Source organism: Elgaria multicarinata, chromosome 5 (genome assembly GCF_023053635.1).
Source record: "Elgaria multicarinata webbii isolate HBS135686 ecotype San Diego chromosome 5, rElgMul1.1.pri, whole genome shotgun sequence".
Taxonomy (NCBI): domain Eukaryota; kingdom Metazoa; phylum Chordata; class Lepidosauria; order Squamata; family Anguidae; genus Elgaria; species Elgaria multicarinata.
The window spans coordinates 65,232,599-65,253,439 of record NC_086175.1 but is presented as its reverse complement, the minus strand read 5'-3'; the positions used below and the strand labels follow the sequence as shown (position 1 = coordinate 65,253,439).

The 20,841-nt window shown below is 39.8% G+C and overlaps 1 protein-coding gene across 1 annotated transcript in view; it reads left to right on the top strand.

The window, feature by feature from the left end:
* The window catches only part of CFAP47 (cilia and flagella associated protein 47), a 255,076-nt gene that overhangs the window by 88,064 nt on the left and 146,171 nt on the right, over window positions 1–20,841 (top strand). Inside the window, exons 39-43 of the mRNA XM_063127690.1 lie at window positions 652–740; window positions 2,728–2,814; window positions 10,107–10,189; window positions 11,940–12,085; window positions 16,262–16,370. Of these exons, the coding sequence (XP_062983760.1) occupies window positions 652–740; window positions 2,728–2,814; window positions 10,107–10,189; window positions 11,940–12,085; window positions 16,262–16,370 (514 nt within the window). The remainder of the gene's footprint in view (window positions 1–651; window positions 741–2,727; window positions 2,815–10,106; window positions 10,190–11,939; window positions 12,086–16,261; window positions 16,371–20,841) is intronic.

Genomic DNA, 20,841 nt, shown 5'->3' with positions numbered 1-20,841 from the left:
TCCAAGCCAACGTTTGCAGTTGCTCAAGGCATCTTACTCTTCCAACATTTATCCCGCCCCTCCTTTTCCAGTAATTCGCTGAGACGTTGGGCAGAGAAAGTTTGCATAGCCACTAACTTCCCACAGCTGTACTGGATTTTACATTATGCTTAAATCTAAAACAGACTTCGGTTCAGATGTTGCAGGGTCTAATTGGGCCAGGTCAAATCACAACACTGTAGGGCAGTGCCGTCTGTGTCATTCCACTAGTGCAAATTACATCATGCTAGTGGGAACTAGATCTCAAACTACGCACAAGAGGAGAATCCAGGTAAAGTTATGTTTGTAGAAGCATGGTTGCGCATGCAGTTTTACAACCTGTTGTGCAAGTGGTTGTGAATTATGCTTGTGCAACCCATAGTATAACTAGCTGTGCATTTCTCTAGTGCAACTGATTGCACAAGTGGTTGTACAACAAGTAGCATAATGAACAACCACTTGCGCAACGTAAAGATTTGGCGGAGTTCCGCTAATGCTTTTTGAATTTGTGAAATGATACTCTGGGATACTGTCCTGCATACGTTTAGAACTTGACTCCTCAAAAGCAGCAGTCTTTAAAAAAAAGATGAACGGTGAACTTGATGGCTAATACCTCTTTCCATTTATTTACAGGGTATATTAAAATGCAAATCTCCATGTTATGAGTTGAGGAAACTTAGTCTGCATGTTACTAGCCCTTTTAAAACTGATGGACCGTTCAGGTATGAAGTTAAATGAAAATTGTTTGGTTCATAGCTAGTTTCTTAGATACTGTATCTTTATTACCATAATCATCTATTCTAGTTTTAAACATTTTATTTATTTTATTTATTTATGTATTTATTACATTTTTATATCGCCCAATAGCCGAAGCTCTCTGGGCGGTTCACAAAAATTAAAACCATAATAAAACAACCAACAGGTTAAAAGCACAAATACAAAATACAGTATAAAAAGCACAACCAGGATAAAACCATGCAGCAAAATTGATATAAGATTAAAATACAGAGTTAAAACAGTAAAATTTAAATTTAAGTTAAAATTAAGTGTTAAAACACTGAGTGAATAAAAAGGTCTTTAGCTGGCGACGAAAGGAGTACAGTGTAGGCGCCAGGCGGACCTCTCTGGGGAGCTCATTCCACAACCGGGGTGCCACAGCAGAGAAAGGTGAAATCCAACATAGTCCTAATTAAAGTAGATCCATTGAAATGAATGGGACTTAAATTAGTCATGACTAACTTAAATCTCAATCATTTCAATGGGTCTACCCATTCTACTCATTTAAACCTAGTCATTATTATAATTTACTAGGATGTGTAGGGAAATGTCTTGAATTGTGACGAAATGAATTGTTTTCCAGGCATGTATTATTTATTTTATTTATATGCACTAAGGTTCTCAATTGTTTTAAAGGAATTCATGCTCCAAATATATTATTTATTTATTTATTTATTTATTTATTACATTTTTATAGCGCCCAATAGCTGAAGCTCTCTGGGCGGTTCACAAAAATTAAAACAATAATAAAACAACCAACAGGTTAAAAACACAAATACAAAATACAGTATAAAAAGCACAGCCAGGATAAAACCATGCAGCAAAATTGATATAAGATTAAAATACAGAGTTAGAACAGTAAAATTTAAATGTAAGTTAAAAATAAGTGTTAAAATACTGAGAGAATAAAAAGGTCTTCAGCTGGCGACGAAAAGAGTACAGTGTAGGTGTCAGACGGACCTCTCTGGGGAGCTTATTCCACAGTTGGGGTGCCACAGCGGAGAAAGCCCTCCTCCTAGTAGCCACCTGCCTCACTTCCTTTGGCAGGGGCTCACGGAGAAGGGCCCCTGTAGATGATCTTAAGGTCCGGGCAGGTACATATGGGAGGAGGCTTCCTTTGGCTTTTCTTCCTCAAACCAATATCTTTGGCCCTGGGCATTCAACCTTTCTGGGCATTCAACCTTTCTGGCTTCAGACTTTTATAACCTTTTATTTATCTTTAAGGAGTTAGAGGCTGCACTGATATTGGAAAGGAAGCTTTCAGATTTTAAGTTTTGAGACTGATCTCTGATACTGCTACAGTAATAGTTTGCTCAAAAATGATCAGAGATTCTCCAGATAAATGCTTGGGTTCTCCAGATCACACTTATAAATGCAAATTATATGAAAAATAGGATATTTGGGTTGGTTTTAAAATATTGTTAACCATTCTAAGGCTCTGAGAAGTGTGGGGCCAGATCTACACCAAGAAAGATAAAACAGTTTGAAAACATTTTGAAAACTGTATATGGAGTGTGTGTCATGGACCCCAACAGTTGTCAAAACATAAACTGTTTTAAAGCTGTAGTGTAGATCCTGCCTAGGTCTAAGATCTAAGGGTGCCATCCAGTGTCACATTGCTAGAAAGGAATTGTGGTAGCACTTAAAGTTAGGGGGAGGCATTTATTGCTGGTGATTGGCCCTCCATTTGATTTTGGGGAATCCTCCCCCCACAACTCCTCATACCAAACCTATCCCACTATTTAGGAGGAGCTCTGGAGGAACAAGGGGGCGGGGAAGTAAGCTTGTATGAACTCCCTCATGCCAGCAATAATGTTGGATGTCTCTCCAAAAATTGAAATATGTTTTGCTTCATTCATGTTTTTGCAAATGGTGTAATATTTCATTACCTAAAAAACTATAGGGTTTTTGATAAGTTGGCAATGCTTTTAGTGTCATTTTAGTTGAATCAACAAGTTACATCACCGAGCCGGAAAAGCTAGATCACGTTAGCCAAATAAAACAAGGAAAAATCAAAAGGTAAGTTTTCAAACTTATTAACTCATACTTTATGTTGTACCCTGCCTCGATCCGGATAATAATAAATTTATTATTATTGTTGTTGTTGTTGTTGTTGTTGTTGTTATTATTATTATTATTATTATTATTATTATTATTTGGTATAAACGAGTTCTTACATTATAAAAGCGGTAGTAGCAAAAAAAGTACCATAGAAATTAATATTAAGAAATTAAACACAGGGATGTTGCGTGTCTGCAAATGACACAATATGTTTAATATGTAGTGTAAGCCTTTGGGACCCTGATCTGGATTGAGGCCAGGGTAGGAGACATTTAAACCTTCCCCTCACCACTTGTTTATCAAATCACACCCACACCCACACCGCGAGAAGGCTAAAGAAGGGGGACAAATTTTGGAAAAGAAATGGTTTGTGAGGAAGGTTTAAACCTCCCTTCCACATGTGTGGTGACCCTGATCGAGGTCAGTGGGTCGCCCACTTACTTTAGAGGAAGAAAGAAGGGCAGGATCAGCTGTGCACTACGTATTTAAGATATTGGAAATGTTGACCCTGAGTGCACATGAGTGTGTACACATGCATGGCATTCCCTACCCAGCTTCAGAGGTTGGGAGGAAGGATTAGATACATTGCATTACTTTTGGGTTGTAGTTTATGTAACTCATTTTCATTTAGTTTGCTTCTTCAGCCTAGAATGACTATGTATTTTAACCCTGTATGTCTAAAAATATGAATATAAAATTATTTTAAGCCTATTCATGTGTGTGTGTGTGTGTGTGTGTGTGTGAATCAACAAGTTGCATCACTGAGCTTGAGAAGCTAGATCAAGTCAGTCAAATACAACAAGGAAAAATAAAACGTAATATAATTTCATATAAATTAAACTTAGTCTAGAGTTGTAATGACCCAGCATAATTCCTTGAGATACATTTTAATATTAATAATTCTTGCTGTGTGTTGTGTAACTGTCCCTTTCATTAGAATAAGTGTCCATGTTTACCAGCCATTAAGAATAACTGTCCATGTTTACTACCCATTAGCAATGATGGGAAGACATGCAGAAAGACACTATCAAATTGTACGGAGTATTGTTGTTGTTGTTGTTGTTGTTGTTGTTGTTGTTGTCGTCGTCGTCTCTGATAGCTGTTTGAATCATAGAATCATAGAATCATAGAATAGCAGAGTTGGAAGGGGCCTACAAGGCCATCGAGTCCAACCCCCTGCTCAATGCAGGAATCCACCCTAAAGCATCCCTGACAGATGGTTGTCCAGCTGCCTCTTGAATGCCTCTAGTGTGGGAGAGCCCACAACCTCCCTAGGTAGCTGATTCCACTGTCGCACTGCTCTAACAGTCAGGAAGTTTTTCCTGATGTCCAGCTGGAATCTGGCTTCCTTTAACTTGAGCCCGTTATTCCGTGTCCTGCACTCTGGGAGAATCGAGAAGAGATCCTGGCCCTCCTCTGTGTGACAACCTTTTAAGTATTTGAAGAGTGCTATCATGTCTCCCCTCAATCTTCTCTTCTCCAGGCTAAACATGCCCAGTTCTTTCAGTCTCTCTTCATAGGGCTTTGTTTCTAGACCTCTGATCATCCTCGTTGCCCTCTTCTGAACACGCTCCAGCTTGTCTGCGTCCTTCTTGAATTGTGGAGCCCAGAACTGGACGCAATACTCTAGATGAGGCCTAACCAGGGCCGAATAGAGAGGAACCAGTACCTCACGTGATTTGGAAGCTATACTTCTATTAATGCAGCCCAAAATAGCATTTGCCTTTCTTGCAGCCATATCGCACTGTTGGCTCATATTCAGCTTGTGATCTACAACAATTCCAAGATCTTTCTCATTTGTAGTATTGCTGAGCCAAGTGTCCCCCATCTTGTAACTGTGCATTTGGTTTCTATTCCCTAAATGTAGAACTTGGCATTTATCCCTATTAAATTTCATTCTGTTGTTTTCAGCCCAGCACTCCAGCCTATCAAGATCACTTTGAAGTTTGTTTCTGTCTTCCAGGGTATTAGCTATCCCACCCAATTTGGTGTCATCTGCAAATTTGATCAGCGTTCCCTGCACCTCCTCGTCCAAATCATTAATAAAAATGTTGAAGAGCACTGGGCCCAGGACTGAGCCCTGCGGCACCCCACTCGTTGCCTCTCCCCAGTTTGAGAAGGTTCCATTGATAAGTACTCTTTGAGTCCGATTCTGTAGCCAACTGTGGATCCACCTAATAGTTGTTCCATCTAGCCCACTTTTAGCTAGTTTGTTAATCAGAATGTCATGTGGTACTTTGTCAAAAGCTTTGCTGAAGTCAAGATATATGACATCCACAGCATTCCCACAGTCCACAAGGGAGGTTATCCTATCAAAAAATGAGATCAAATTAGTCTGACAGGATTTGTTCCTGACAAATCCATGTTGGCTTCTAGTAATCACTGCATTGATTTCAAGGTGTTTACAGATTGACTTCTTTATAATCTGCTCCAGAATTTTCCCAGGGATGGATGTCAGGCTGACTGGTCTGTAGTTCCCAGGTTCCTCCTTTTTGCCCTTTTTGAAGATAGGGACAACGTTAGCCCTCCTCCAGTCGTCCGGCACCTCACCCGTCTTCCATGATTTTGCAAAGATAATAGACAAAGGTTCTGAGAGTTCTTCCGCTAGCTCCTTCATTACTCTTGGATGCAGTTCATCGGGCCCTGGGGATTTGAACTCATTCAAGGAAATTAGGTGTTCTTTGACCATTTGTTTATCAATCTCAAACTGCAATCCTGCCCCCTCAACTTCTGCTTCACTTTTTCCAGGGGGGTCATAGATCCGCTTTTGGGAGAAGACCGAGGCAAAGTAGGAATTGAGCACTTCAGCCTTTTGTTTGTCGTCTGTTATCAATTTGCCATCCTCATTAAGCAGTTGAACCACCATTTCTTTCCTCTGTCTTTTACTACTCACGTATCTGAAGAAAGCCTTTTTATTGCTTTTAGCATCCCTCGCTAATCTCAGCTCATTCACAGCTTTAGCCTTCCTGACGCCATTTCGGCACTTCTGCGCCACTTGTCTGTACTCTTCTTTTGTAGCCTGGCCTTCCTTCCACTTCCTATATGTATCCCTTTTTGTTTTCAGTTCATCAATAAGCTTTTTGTGGAGCCACATTGGTTTCCTCTGTTGTCTTCTATCTTTTCTCCTTGTTGGAATTGTTTGTAACTGTGCCTTTAAAATTTCATTTTTTAGATACTCCCACCCATCCTGCACTCCTTTTCTTTTTAGGCTCCCTTGCCACAGGACCTTACTTATTATAGTTCTGAGTTTATTAAAATCAGCTTTCCTAAAATCCAGAGTACGTGTATGGCTACGCTCGACTTTTGTCTCCTTCATAATCAAGAATTCAAGTATGACGTGGTCACTTTCCCCCAGAGTTCCCGTAACTGCCACTTTATCCACTAAGTCATCCCTATTGGTCAATAACAAGTCAAGGAAACAGGTGGGACCCAAAAAATCTCATTGAAAGATCACCAAATGTGCTTTTGCAATCCTCCTAGAATGGGGGAGAGGGAGGAGGGTGAGCACAAATATCCAGGAGTGCTTTCAGATGGAGGGCTCCTAGCATTACCATTTAGAAGGCATTCCATCTTTTTCACCCAAGTGGATTGTCTGTGGACAGAAAATAGCTGGAAAAAGTGGTGGGGAAACATGGGAAGATTAAGAGTGGAAGATGAAACCACCCCCATAAAATGTCCTGAATAGCTAGGGCAATGACATGATAAAAACCCTCACTTCGAAGCACCCTTGGTATCCCTGCTGTACTCTGAATTCCTTGATGTGGTTTTCTGGCATCTATAATCAAAATGGATGTTTATTTGATTTTTCCCCATTAGAATAAAAAATGGCTATGTCTCTTTTCTGGCTTCAGTTGTTAGAGCTTGGTTTGAGCCTCACATTACCTAATTTAATGATTGCAAGGTTTAATTACAGAAAATGTAATTTTGTTCCACCAAGTTAGAGAGATAATAAGTAAGAACTTGGTGTGACCTGTATGTTCTGCAGATTGTTCGCGTGTTGACTAACAGACTTGCAGACTTTTCATTTTTACTGATCTCATTGTTGTGTTAATCCTTTATGTACTGTTGCACTGTATAACTAAACTATTTGTCAGTTAGTTGTACAACATGCATATGTGAACCGCCCAGAGAGCTCCGGCTATTGGGCGGTATAGAAATGTAATAAATAAATAAATAAATAAATAAATAGATTTGTCAAGGCTTAATCCCAGGTAAGAGTGTATAGGATTGCGGTTCAATTACTTATTATCACAAGTTATTGACGAAAACAGTTATAACAACTTTTCAAGAATTAAAAAAGAAACATAAATGGTCTGTTCAGTGTGCAATCTGTTTTAAACATAACTAAACTTTAAACCTAGCTTATAAAGTCAGGGGCAGAATTAAAATATCTATGGATGTTGCAAATGATCTAAACAAAGTTTAGCACTCTGCATCCCATTGCATTCAGTTGAGCATGTGGTCTCTTTATAATAAATGGGTCTTAAAAGTGCTTAAAATTGCCTTAATTGTGCCCACTCTTATTAGTAAATGCAGTTTGAATCTGCAAGCATAAATATCATCTTGATTGCTACTGCAAATCCACCTTCCTTCTCACATTTTAAGCTGTGTAAAGTTTGTGAGGGGTGAACTCACATATCTCATGTATGATTTGATTTTCTGGCTGCTATTATGAAATAGATACAAATGTCTGATTTTCTGACTTTTCTATAATTGGGGGAATTTAATTATAGGGGTAGTAAGTTTGTTTTCTGTTTGCTGTGTAATTACCATATTAATTGTAATGAGCCCTCAAGTAAGCAACTGAAGTCAGTGAAATTTGAAGATTTGTCACATTATCATCATCATCATCGTATTTATTTATTTATTACCCACCTCTCCTTCTGGATCGTCACAGACACACCCCTAGGCACACCCAGTATGCATGATTTAATTCAGGGCACACTGCAGCAGAACCATGTGGGAGCCGCTTTTAGGGAGAAAAGACACACAAAAAGGACTTTGTAAAAAGGCACCTTTTTGAGACTGAAGCTGCATGGTTGCTTCAGAGTGGCGATGACGTCATGTGTCATGAACAACCCGGATGTGCTCTGGCTCTTCACTAAATCACGCATGTCGATTGGGCCTAAGGTAGAAGTAGATATGAACATTGGGAATACAGGCTATCAAGCACAGAACTCTCAATGGTTGCACTCTGACGTTTGTGGTATATTCTTTAGTCAGTTTACATGGAAGTTAGGTGGCATATATGTCATTAAACAGAGAAATAAATGCCATAAAGGAAAATAAAATACCCCAAAGATTTTGTCCTACTAAGCCAGTACTATCCAGTAGGATAGTTCATTAACAGGTGGGCTAAATACGAAGTAGCAAGTAATAATCTCAAGGGAGTGATTTGAATATACAATTTCAAATTAAAATAAGTAAGTTAACTATATGGAATTGTAATTGAAAGAGTTTAGAATGGCTGAATAGAATGTTGGCTATGGGGATTCCTGTGAGACTCCAAATAGGTTTAAGAATTGCAGATGAGGAGACAGTTTCAAATTCAAGGTTACTCATTTATAGCAGTTAATGAAATAGAAATTCTTAGATGTTGTGACCTAATTTAGACATTCAGGCAAATGTCTAAGATTAAAACAATTTACTGGAGGTTTAAGGGTCAGATCTCAAGATCAATTACCTCACATTTGTTACAAACGTTGCTACATTCCATGCAAGATCATTTAGGAAGTTAAATCAGGAGAGTGAAGGAGCCCGAAGGGGTGAGATTAAAAGGTCTTAATGGACCAAGTAGAAGATTAGTAGCATAAAGAGACTGATAAGCAAATGTAGCATGGGGCTAGAAGGACTGAACTACAAACATTATCAAGTAGAGGCATTTTTATAAGACATTGCTCAGGAATATCATAGGCTAAGAAACATATGGAAAAAAGAACTGAACATGGGCAAAATTGTAACAAAAATGCTTGAAAGTGTTTTTCATTCAGAAATGATAACTGATTAATATATCCAAAATGTATCCGTTTGTATTTCAAAATGGCGATTATATGCTAATCTGCAGATAATTGTAATTTTTCTTTAAACTTTTATTTGTATTTGTTTTTTGTTCCCAGTGACTATTAATTAATTGGGGTTGGTCTCGATGGCCTTGTAGGCCCCTTCCAACTCTGCTATTCTATGATGTTATGATTCTATGAATTGTAAAGGTCTTAGAAATATGCAGGCCCAGGAATATGGTATTCCATTTAATATACGTAAGGACCATATTATCTATGGTATGTGTATGTGAATCTGTCAGTGCCATAGCACCAAGACTGTAAAACCTAGACACTTGAATGTTGGCATGCATGCTAAGGTGATCCTAGGGGTGTGCATCTCTATTACTATTTAGCCCATGTCAAACTATTTTTCCTATACTATCTTAGAGCGAGTGCTTACTCAGTACCATCCCAACAGCCTCACATTAGCCTCTTGACACATTAGCCTCTCCTTCAAAGTAGATTTGCATTGTCTTGGAGAGGACTGGAAGGGTCTGGCTCCTTTAGGCTTATGGTATATGATAACTTTTATAATCCAGTTGGATACATAATGAGGGCATGGCTTGTCAAGGGTTTGTGAGGATGGTGTATGAGCCAGAGATGATGATGATGATGATGATGATGATGATGTTTTTTAAAAAAACATGACAGGTTGCCCTCCTGAACAGCATGGGTTGTATCTTGGGTACATTGTAGTGGAGGAGCAAACTGATCAAAATTGGGTGGAGGCACTTTGAGTGTTTCCTCCATCTCCATTATCGCTCAGCAACACGGCCCACACTGTTCAGAAGGGCCAGCACATCCTCCAGAGAAGCTTTGCAAGGGGTTACAGGAACTGGAAGGACAAGAAGGGGATACAACTACTGGATACAATTTCTGATGAGTTTAACATGGCCCTCTAATGGTACTTATTGATATGTTTCTTAAAGCAATTTGTTTAATATAAACATTATTTAGAAGAATTATTATATACTATATTATATCCCATAAGTATTTATCTAGAGGAAATACAGTATTTATCTGAAGGAAAATATGATCAAACACCCTGTATTTGGCTACACTTAATTTCCTCATGTGCAGTTCTGAGTCTATATAATGTCCCAAAATGGCTCTTAAAATGGTAATCTGGGTACCACTACAGTAAAAGACCAATGCAAAAAGATTTAAATTGCAAGTCATTTAAACACATCAGCTCTTTTTTTTAATTAGTTCTGAAACTGACATCTTGAAGAATACACATGACGTGATAGATGGACATGGATTTCACAGTCAAGGGGACAATTCAAGCACTGGTATGCACTTTTGACAATCATGTGTTTCTGCATGGACTCACAATTTACTTTATTATTTCTCTAGAGTACATGTGAAACTTGTGTGAATTATCCTTTTTAATCACTAAATGCATTCATATTGATTGATTGGTATTATGGCTTATAGTGCACTTGTGTATGTTAGCATGAACAACTCAACTGCGTGTGTACTCAGAAGTAAGTCTCATTAAGATCAATGGGACTTTCTCTCAAGTAGGCAAGTATTGGATTACAGTCTGAAGCACTTCTAGCATAGGGGTTGCAATGCATCGGTGTAGAAAGCGGGGGCGGGGAGGGAGCAAAAGGGAAAGCACAATAGACTTCAAGTCCTGTCTTCCCATGTCTTCAACCCTGTCGTGCTTTCTTTCTTAAAATGCATTCCAGTAGAGGCAATATCCAATGTGAAACTTGTCGCACAAGCACTAAGGCAACCTAATTAATGTTAGCGCGCATGTTGCATTGGATGCTGCCCTTTAAGATTAATTTTACAGATAATTAAGCAGGAGCCTCCTCTACCCAATCAGGTTATGGATCTTGGCCCATTATTATAGTCCCCATTCCTTAGTGATTCATTGGGCAGCTGAACACTTCACAGATACATTGGTTTAAATATCTCACAGTGGAGACAAATTGTATTATTATATATTTTCAAGACTTTCCATGCATCCAAAGGATTTTTTTTTCCACCACTGAAATAATACTCTCGACTCCTACTCTTGCGCTGCTGTAAACTGTTTTTTAAACTTAACCATAGTGCAGAGGTCTGCTTTGGGGGAAGAATCATAGAATCATAGAATAGCAGAGTTGGAAGGGGCCTACAAGGCCATCGAGTCTAACCCCCTGCTCAATGCAGGAATCCACCCTAAAGCATCCCTGACAGATGGTTGTCCAGCTGCTTCTTGAAGGCCTCTAGTGTGGGAGAGCCCACAACCTCACCAGGCAACTGATTCCATTGTCGTACTGCTCTAACAGTCAGGAAGTTTTTCCTGATGTCCAGCTGGAATCTGGCTTCCTTTAACTTGAGCCTGTTAATCCATGTCTTGCACTTTGGACACGGAATAACGTTTCTCTGGACACGGAAGAAGTTTCACTGTGTAGATTAAATTGTTTGTGTGGTTCCCTGGACTATATCCCCTGCACCAGAACCCTAACGCAAATTTCCCAGTGCCCATATTGGCAACTGTGGGAGCCATGGTGATTTCCATGACAGAATGGCCCAGAGGGAAATGGTTAACCTTCCCTGTTCCCACCCTGCTGCTGTGATCCAAATCCCCCTCCCCCTTTGCAGGAGTTTTTCAGAAGAAGAAAAATGTGTCAGGAGATCCAGTCACAGAACTAATGGGTTGGATCCATTTTTAGCCACGTTTAACATAGACTGAATGAAATCAATGAAACTTAAAGGTCATGACTAACTTGTCCTATTGATTTCAGTGGGATTACTCTAAGCAGAACTTAAATCTAGATACAACCCAATGTGTAGTTTGGCCCCTTTTAGAAAGTGCCTTATTCAAAATTGTCCTGCTTTTTGGAGGTGATAAAAATGAAAACATTAATTCACATTTTTCAGTTATGTAACTTCCTTATAGCAGGAATCCAGTTTCATTCTGATTTTAGGCATTAGAAGCTAATATATTATTTATTTGCAGTTTTAGGATTATAGTTTGCAAAGTTTCTTTATTGAAGCAGGTGTATTTACCAGTTTTTATATTTTATACTAAATTATGTTCTGCAGCTAATGAATCCCGCTATCTACAAGAATTCTTCAGCCCAGTGAATATAGTATTCCTGAACAGAGAGAGTACTACAACCCTCAGCCTTCACTATCTTCCTTTTAACATGGGGAAACGTTATTGTGCTATAATTTTTGTGAATGAACAGGTAAATACATTTTATTTTGGTCATACCCTGAAGTGGATTAAATCCGTTATTGTGCTGCAACATCAGTTCATTTTAACCGATTTAAAGAGGAATAATGATGTCAAGACTAACTGCATTGAACTTATATTTATTTATTTATTTGGTTTCCATACTGCTCAATAGCTAAAGCTCTCTGGGTGATTCACAAAAATTAAAACACGGCATAAAATACAATAGCTTAAAACTACAGCATAAAAGTATAACCAGAATAAAACCTAGCAGCAGTGCAGCGATTTAAAATACAATAGCAGATTTAAAACAATGCAGCTAAAAGACTAGAGTACGATAATGCCTGGGAAAATTAAAAGGCTGTTGCTGGAAAGAGTACAATGTAGATGCCTGACAAACTTCTCTAGGAAGCTCATTCCACATCCGGGGTACCACAGCAGAAAAGGCCCTCCTCCTGGTAGCCACCTGTGTCACTTTCTTTGGCAGAGCTCCCGGAGAAGGACTGCTGAAGATGATCTTAGGGTCTGGGCAGATACATATGGAGAAGACAGTCCTTCACATAACCTGACCCCATGCTGTTTAGGGCTTTGAATGTCAATATCAGCACTTTGAATCAGGCCCGAACATGGCCTGGCAGCCAGTGCCGCCGGAAAAGAACTGGCATAATAAAATCACGTTGGTCAATTCCCATACACTGTACATTTGTACACTGTACTTACAGTTACATTGTAGTCTTTTAAAATTATGAATATAAGGCTGAAATCCTACATTTTTATATCCCCCAATAGCCGAAGCTCTCTGGGCAGTTTTGTATTTTTCAGCAAAGGAAGTAGTACATCTATGAGATTATTATTTTATAAGATTGGTTTCCATATTAAGCAGTTCGTTTTGAAAAAAAACCCTTATTTTTGCTGCAAGAATAAACATTCTGAGGAGGAGAAAATGGCACTACTATCTCTTGCATAATTTGGTGTCAAGATTGTCTAAAGGTAGAACCATAAATTATTGGGTTCTATTAAATGGGATCTTCATTTCAAAGTTAATGAGTGGTACAAGATTGTCCTCTTTTTTAATCTTTTAATACTTTTATTATTTTCTACAAAAGCAAAACTCATAAGGGAAGGGGAAACAATACAGATTACGCAACTTCACACCTATCACATCCAATAAAAAACACACATATATGTAAGGCTATACACCATTTGAAGAAGACTTCGCATCAGACGGTGACTGTCAATTATTACTATATAGCCAGCTCAGAATTGCATAAACATAAAAAAAGAAAACAAAAACCACAGATAAACACAAATTAGATATAGAATCCACATACAAACAAATCATTCTTTTGCAATTCTTGTATATACTCTATCAAAGGTCTCCAGTCCATTGCAAATGAAGTTTTTGATTTTTCTCTTACTATTTATTTATTATTTATTTAAAGCATTTTTATAGCGCTGCCTTACCATTTCTGGCATCGAGGCTCTTTACAATAACATATAAAAGAATTCCATTAAAACCTTCAACCCACATTAAGACAATTCCATTAAAACCCTCACCCTCAAACCATTAAAAGCCCTCAACCCCAATTTAAACCACCCCCTCCCCAAACTCTTGTGAAAATAAAAATGCCTTACAAAGGCATTTGATGCAATTGAGAGTGGGAGCCTGTCTAATCTCCAGTGGCACATTATTCCATAACCGGGGGCCAGCTACTGAAAAAGCCCTGGCCCCCGCACATTCCAATTTGTAGCGGGGGACCATCAGGGCACCCTGCTCCTGGGAGCGAGTCTGCCAATGGTGAGACACAGGAGAAAGGCGAGTGCTCAGGTATCCAGGACCTAAGCAATGCAGGGCTTTATACATGGTCAACAAGACCTTGTAGTGCACAGTAGCAGCCACTGGCAGCCAATGGAGCTCTTGAAGCACCAAAGTGATATAAGACCACTTTGGGAGCCCCTTAACCAACCTGGCTGCTGCATTTTGTACAGCTTGTAGGCATTGGATTTGCTTCAAGGGAAGCCTTGTATACAACAGGTTGCAATAGTCCAGTCTGGAAAGAACCAGGGCCTGGATTGCGGTGGTAAGATCAGCCTCTGACAGAAAGGGGCGAACTTGGCAGAGCACATGTAGTTGATAAAAGCAACTCCGAACCACGGCCCCCACCTGTGATGACATAGTTAGGGACTTGTCAAGAACAACATCCAGGTCCCACACTTCAGTCACAATCCTTGGTCGGATTCCTGAAATAGGCAGATCTACGAGCTCCTGCCTCAAATCTGCCAGCTGCTGACCTCGGCCAATCACCATCAGCTAAGTCTTCTCTGGGTTAAGCTTTAGTTTACTCCTAGACATCCAGTTACAGATCTCAGCCAGGCACCAAGACAGAGTAGCAACTGCCTCGCCAAGGTCAGACCCCACCGAGATGTAAAACTGGATATCATCAGCATAAATATGGTACCTCAGCCCATGGGCTCTAATTAACTCTGCCAGCAGCCTCACATATACATTGAACATGAAAGGTGAGAGGATGAAACCCTGTGGAACTCCACAGGGGAGGGCTGTGTGGGTAGATGTACAGGTGCCCATGGTAACCACCTGAGCCCTTCCATCCAAGTAGGACTGGCACCAGGCAAGAGCCAGACCCTCCAGGCCCACCTGGGTCTTCAACCGTCTAATCAACAATTAATGATCCACTGTGTCGAAGGCCGCTGAAAAGGATCTAGAAAATCGGAGTCATGAAAAAACTCTTGAACCTGCTCCATTACCACTTTCTCTACCACCTTACCAAGAAAAGGAAGGTTAGAGACCGGTCGGTAGTTTGTCAGCAGCGATGGATCAAGAGTTGATTTCTTAAGGAGCGGCTGCACACTAGCCAATTTTAGGCAGGTGGGCACCCTAGCCTCCATCAAAGATGCATTCACCACTGCCATTAAAAGTGGACCCACCACCGACCAAGCCGGGTGGATCAAAGTTGGACATGGATCCAGGCCACAGGTGGTCAGCCTAACCTGACCAACGCCGTCAACTTCGCCATCTCCGCCAACTCCAACACCTTGAGAAGCCATTCTTCCATTGTTGGAACTTGTTTCTCTCCCCCCCCCCCCCCCAGTATTGTGCATATAGTAGTCTTGCCGCTGTTGTCATATATTGAAATAACAGTCCTTTTTCTTTTAATAGCTCATCCATAAGTCCAAGCAAAAAAGCTTCTGGTTTCATTTGTATATTTATCTTTAAAATTTTTTGCATTAATGAATGAATTTTAACCCAGTAAGTTTTTGCTTTTTTACAAGTCCACCACATGTGGTAAAAGGTTCTTGTTCTTCACATTTCCAACAGTCTCCCAAACAACCCCTGTACATTTTCGCTAACTTTGAAAGAGACATATACCATCTATATATCATCTTATAATTTTTTTCCTTAAGTCTAGTACTTAATGTATATGTCCTGATAACGTCAGAAATATTGCTTCAGTTTTACAAGGATTAGAACTCCAGAAAGGGCTGCCATTGTAGGTGATATTCTTAATTTCTGTTTGTGTGTGTGTAAAACATCAGAATAACATTAGTTTGACTTTTTTGATTTTGTTAATTAAGAATGAACCATGGGTACAACTATAATACTTGACTGACTGATATATCTGTCCTTGAAGTACTTTACTCAAGGCTGATGCATACACTGGCAAAATGCTAAGAACAGCTAAACAAAATCAATTTAAAACCCCATGCTGTTGCTGCTGCCTATATCAATTCTGTGCCTCAACAAATGGGGCCAAGCTAATAGCTGAATAATCAAAAGCTGCTTTTTTCATTGGTTTATCCCATGGCTTTGCTGTGGCATTAAACGCCCAAGCCATATGTGCAGAGTCAATCTCCTCATGCCATATATGAAATTAATGAAAGAGTTCCACACAACTTGGTAGGGCACCTGGGATTCCTCAAGTTTTTGTTATTATTACTGTTATTGTTGTTCTTTTACAGAGTTGAGTTACTAACATTTTCTTATGTTTTCCTTAATGTCTCCCTTTGGTTTATTTAAGAGGCTTTAAAATAAAGATTTTCAGGTGCATGAAATATTATTATAAGTCAAACCTCAGTATAATGGATTTTTTTGTTTATAGGCTGGGAGATTTCTAATTTGTTCTGCATGAATTGCTTTCAGAATTGAAATGCATATGTTCTTGTGTTTCAGATTGGGGAATTTGTGTACCTTGTGGAGGGAACATGTGGTTTACCATTGCCTTCAGGCTTGCTTCCGATGGATAGCCCAAATGTTCTGTGCATTAGCAGTATGTTAGAAGGTAGAGTGGAAGAATGAAAGGGAAATAAAAATGTTGTTGCTATGCATTAAACTTTCAGGTGTAATAAATATAGAAAGAAGCCAAGTATTTTGTAGTAGAGAGTATATATATATATTCTGGTTCCTCAAATGGTAGTCAAACATTTTTGTTCAGATTACAAATTACTTATTGCTCACATAATTCTTTTCCTGCCACATGCCAGCTCTCTGCTGGTACAAATAACCTAGGATAATTTTCCATATTCTCCATAAATCATTATTGGTTATCATTCTTTCTGAGTTGTCTCAGCATTGTATATTTTCAGCATGTGGTTATGGCTCTACATGTACAGGCACTGTGCCAGGTGATGTTCCTGGATCAAAAGTATTCAAATTTGATATATGTTGTTATGTCCTGATCATTTATCAAAACCACATAAAATACCCTTGAAGGTACAAACATGTTTCTGGCCCGAAAAGCTGTTTATCTTTTGTAAAGGGCCATTTTAATATTTATGCTGCATTATTTATTTAATTTCACTTACAAAAATCAAATTTGCAGTCCTTGTTCAATTAGTATCCTCTAGCTCTGCTGCCATCAGAATTTATTGCTGGTTGATAATGACCACAAGCTGGCAATCCTTACAGGTGATAGTCAAAGGAGAAGGAAAGGTTACTTATCAGTAATTGTAATTCTTGAAGATAATGGCTTGTATAGCCTTCATTCACATTGCATGGATCCATACTAGCAAATTACTTTGAAAGAGCTACAGTTACTGCACAAGTGACCTTTCTTTCATGGGTTGTGATTCAACCATACTCCTGCATGTCCATTTAATGAGAGCCAAACAGCCCTGTCAGCAAGAAATTGATGCTTGTAGAGACAACGTACCCCAGTCTTCTCCAAAACAGGGCACCCACTGACGTGATAGTATCAAAGAGAAATATAGCTACAGTTGTTTAGTACCATTGGGTCAGTGATATACAGCATTGGCAATAGGACGTGTAAAGCTTCTTAGCAGTTCACTTGACTCATCTCTGTTTAATTGCATTCAGTTTTACTTGCTCAGGATTTGTACTTATGCTGTGCTTCTGAATAAAACCGGCAATTTGAGCTGTAACCCTGGAAATGAGTTTTTTGACTGCACATATACATTGGACACTAGATCTGTTTACACCATTCATGAATCACCACCCATGCCCTCATGTTCCTTCCCTGATAATATATTTAAGCTTAAGATATATTTTTTTTAAAATTTCATGGCTTGTGGAAGTTACGTATGAGAACTCTGATTTACTTTTGGCAAGTAAAAAATAGAAAAAGAAATGCTTACTATAAAGGAATGAAAATTAAGATCTTTTTTTTTATCATTACAGTTTCAAAGGCGTCTTTATTAATCTTATCCCCGCTATCCTCCCGTCCTTGCTTCACATCATTAATTCTTCTCTGTCCTCTGGTTCATTTCCTTCTGCTTTTAAACATGCTACAGTCTCTCCCATTCTCAAAAAACCCACTTTTGATCGACTATCTCTGTCTAACTACCGACCTGTCTCTCTGTTGCTTCTTGTCTCAAAGATCCTGGAACGTGTGGCCTACTCTCGTTGTCTTGACTTTCTCTCTAGTAACTCTGCTCTGGATCCCTTTCAATCTGGATTCCGTCCTTCGCATTCCACTGAAACAGCCCTTACCAAGATCAACAATGATCTTCTTACTGCCAAGTCTAAAGGCCATTATTCCGTTCTTATTCTCCTTGATCTAACTGCAGCCTTTGACACGGTTGATCACGATCTTCTCTTAGATTCCCTCCATGACCTTGGACTCTGTGGCTCTGTCTATAACTGGTTCGCCTCCTATCTAGAGGGTCGCTCTTTCAGCGTGTCGGCTAACGGCACCTCATCCTCCTCTTTTCCCCTTTCAGTAGGGGTTCCGCAAGGCTCGGTGCTTGGCCCGTTGTTGTTTTCTTTATACATGCTGCCCTTGGGTAAGCTTATTCAATCTCATGGCCTCCAATATCACCTGTATGCCGATGATACACAATTATAACTCTCATCTCCGGAACTTTCTCCTGATGTTCACGATCGTATCTCGGCATGTCTTTCAGATATCTCAGCCTGGCTGCTTCATCGTCGTTTGAAACTTAATATGGCAAAAACTGAACTGCTTGTTTTTCCTCCTAAACCTTCTCCTCACCTCTCATTCTCTCTTACTGTCAACGATGTCACGCTTACTCCGGTCAATGAAGCTCGTAGTCTTGGCTTTATATTTGATTCCTCGCTCTCCTTTATTCCTCATATCGAGGCAGTAGCTAAATCCTGTCGTTTCTTCCTATATAATATTGCCAGGATTCGACCATTTTTGTCTGTCTCTTCTGCCAAGACTCTCGTTCACGCACTGGTTATCTCTTGGTTGGACTACTGCAATCTTCTTCTCTCTGGCCTTCCTTCGTCTCACATCAGTCCGCTGGTCTCTGTCCACCACTCTGCCGCTAAGATCATCTTCTTGGCCCGCCGCTCTGACCATGTCACTCCACTTCTGAAATCTCTTCATTGGCTTCCAATTCACTCCAGAATCCAATATAAACTTCTCCTGTTGACCTTCAAAGCTTTTCACGGTCTAGCTCCTGTCTATCTCTCCTCTCTCATCTCACACTATTGCCCCGCTCGTGCTCTCCGCTCCTCTGATGCCATGCTTCTCGCCTGCCCAAGGACCTCTACTTCCCTTACTCGGCTTCGTCCTTTTTCTTCTGCTGCCCCTTACGCCTGGAACGCTCTTCCAGAACACTTGAGAACTACAAACTCAATAACAGCTTTTAAAACTCAGCTAAAAACTTTTCTTTTCCCTATAGCTTTTAAATATTGAGTTTGTTCTGACTCTATACTGTTGCTTCACCCTACCCGGTGCCTGTTTACACTTCCCTGTGCCTGTTTGCATTCTCTTTCCCGCCTTATTGTTTACTACAACTTTATTAGATTGTAAGCCTATGCGGCAGGATCTTGCTATTTTACTGTGTAATCTGTACAGCACCATGTACATTGATGGTGCTATATAAATAAATAAATAATAATAATAATAATAAGGAAAAGAAATCCCAAAAACAAAAAATGCGTGTGTAGTTTTACCATCATTGTAATTCATCTTTTCCTTTAAACTACATGTTTTAATTAATAGTTTGAAATCTAGTTAGCTCAATGCAGTGTTCTTCTCCATAGTGGCAGTGTATAATAGAAGTGGGAATTCAGTTCACCAACTATTTTTCTAGCAGGATTCCTGTACTTTTAGCAGCTGTGTGACATTAAGAATTTAGCAAATTAAGATTTTTCCCTTTCTCTTTATTTCCATTCTGTGGAAAGCTTCATTTTAGTTGTTAAAAGCTCAGGAGTCCTGTTGGCAATACATTTGCAGTATTAGCCCTTGGGCTGTGTTTAGTTTTTCTTCCTGTCCCAGTTCGCATGATCACAGCAGCTTAAACAAGCCACAGTGGCTTCCCTAATTATCTGACTGGGTGCAACTTGTCATGTTGCCTGACCCAGGCTGCGTGTCTTTTTTGAGGGGGAAACAAACCCCCATAAAACCCAACAGGCCAAGAGTTATTTGTGGATTGTTTCCCCCTCAAACAAGCTATGCCATCTGCATTTGGATGACATGACAAGTGGTTCGTGGCATAGGCGTGCGTCGCACATTTCAGTAGGGTGTGCACTAAGGGATTTTTGTTTAAAGGTAGCCATTTATTTAATCCTTAACAATAAAGGACATTATTTTTGTTCATTTATTTATTAAACACTGTAGACACAGATGCCCTACTCTGCATTTGGCTTGCCCTACTTGTGGGAGGGTTGTTGCAGTTGATGGGGTGTATGTGAGGAAACACTCCTCAAGCCCCAGCATTGGCCGGAAGAGGGGCTTATGAGGTGATATTAGCCTTCGAGGCCCCTCCTTCTGGCTTCTTTGAAGTGCGGCTCTTGGCAGAGAGGCTCCCAACAAAGCACTTCTGCTGCTAGGAGTGATGGCACGCTGTCGGGGGTAAGGGCAGTGGAGCAGCTGGAGGACTGTTCCCACTTCATCTGGATCCTCCTTGGATCCCTACTCAATGCCCCCCTCAATTCAGTGCTCATTGCTTGAGACACCCCTTGCACATGCCTATGGTTCCTGGGTGGGTAATTAGGCAAATAGCGCCTGGCATATGCTTGTTCAAGCTATGGCAGTCATGTAAACCAGAGACCTATCTTGTCTGCTTTCTCTACCACTGGGCTTCAGCCTCAGTTCCTTATGCTTGGGAAACAGTAGTAATTGGAGCTACTGTACCAAGGTGGCATCTGTGGATTTTTAGTTGTGAATTATGCCAAATTTTAATTGGGTGCAGGTTTTTAATCAGAGCAATGCAAGGTTAGAATTTGTGATATGACATTATCGCTTCAGTGAATCTTTACCTTTTTCTTTTTGAATTTTGAAAGAAATGTTTCAGGAAGATGTAAACACAGAAGACAAATAGCTT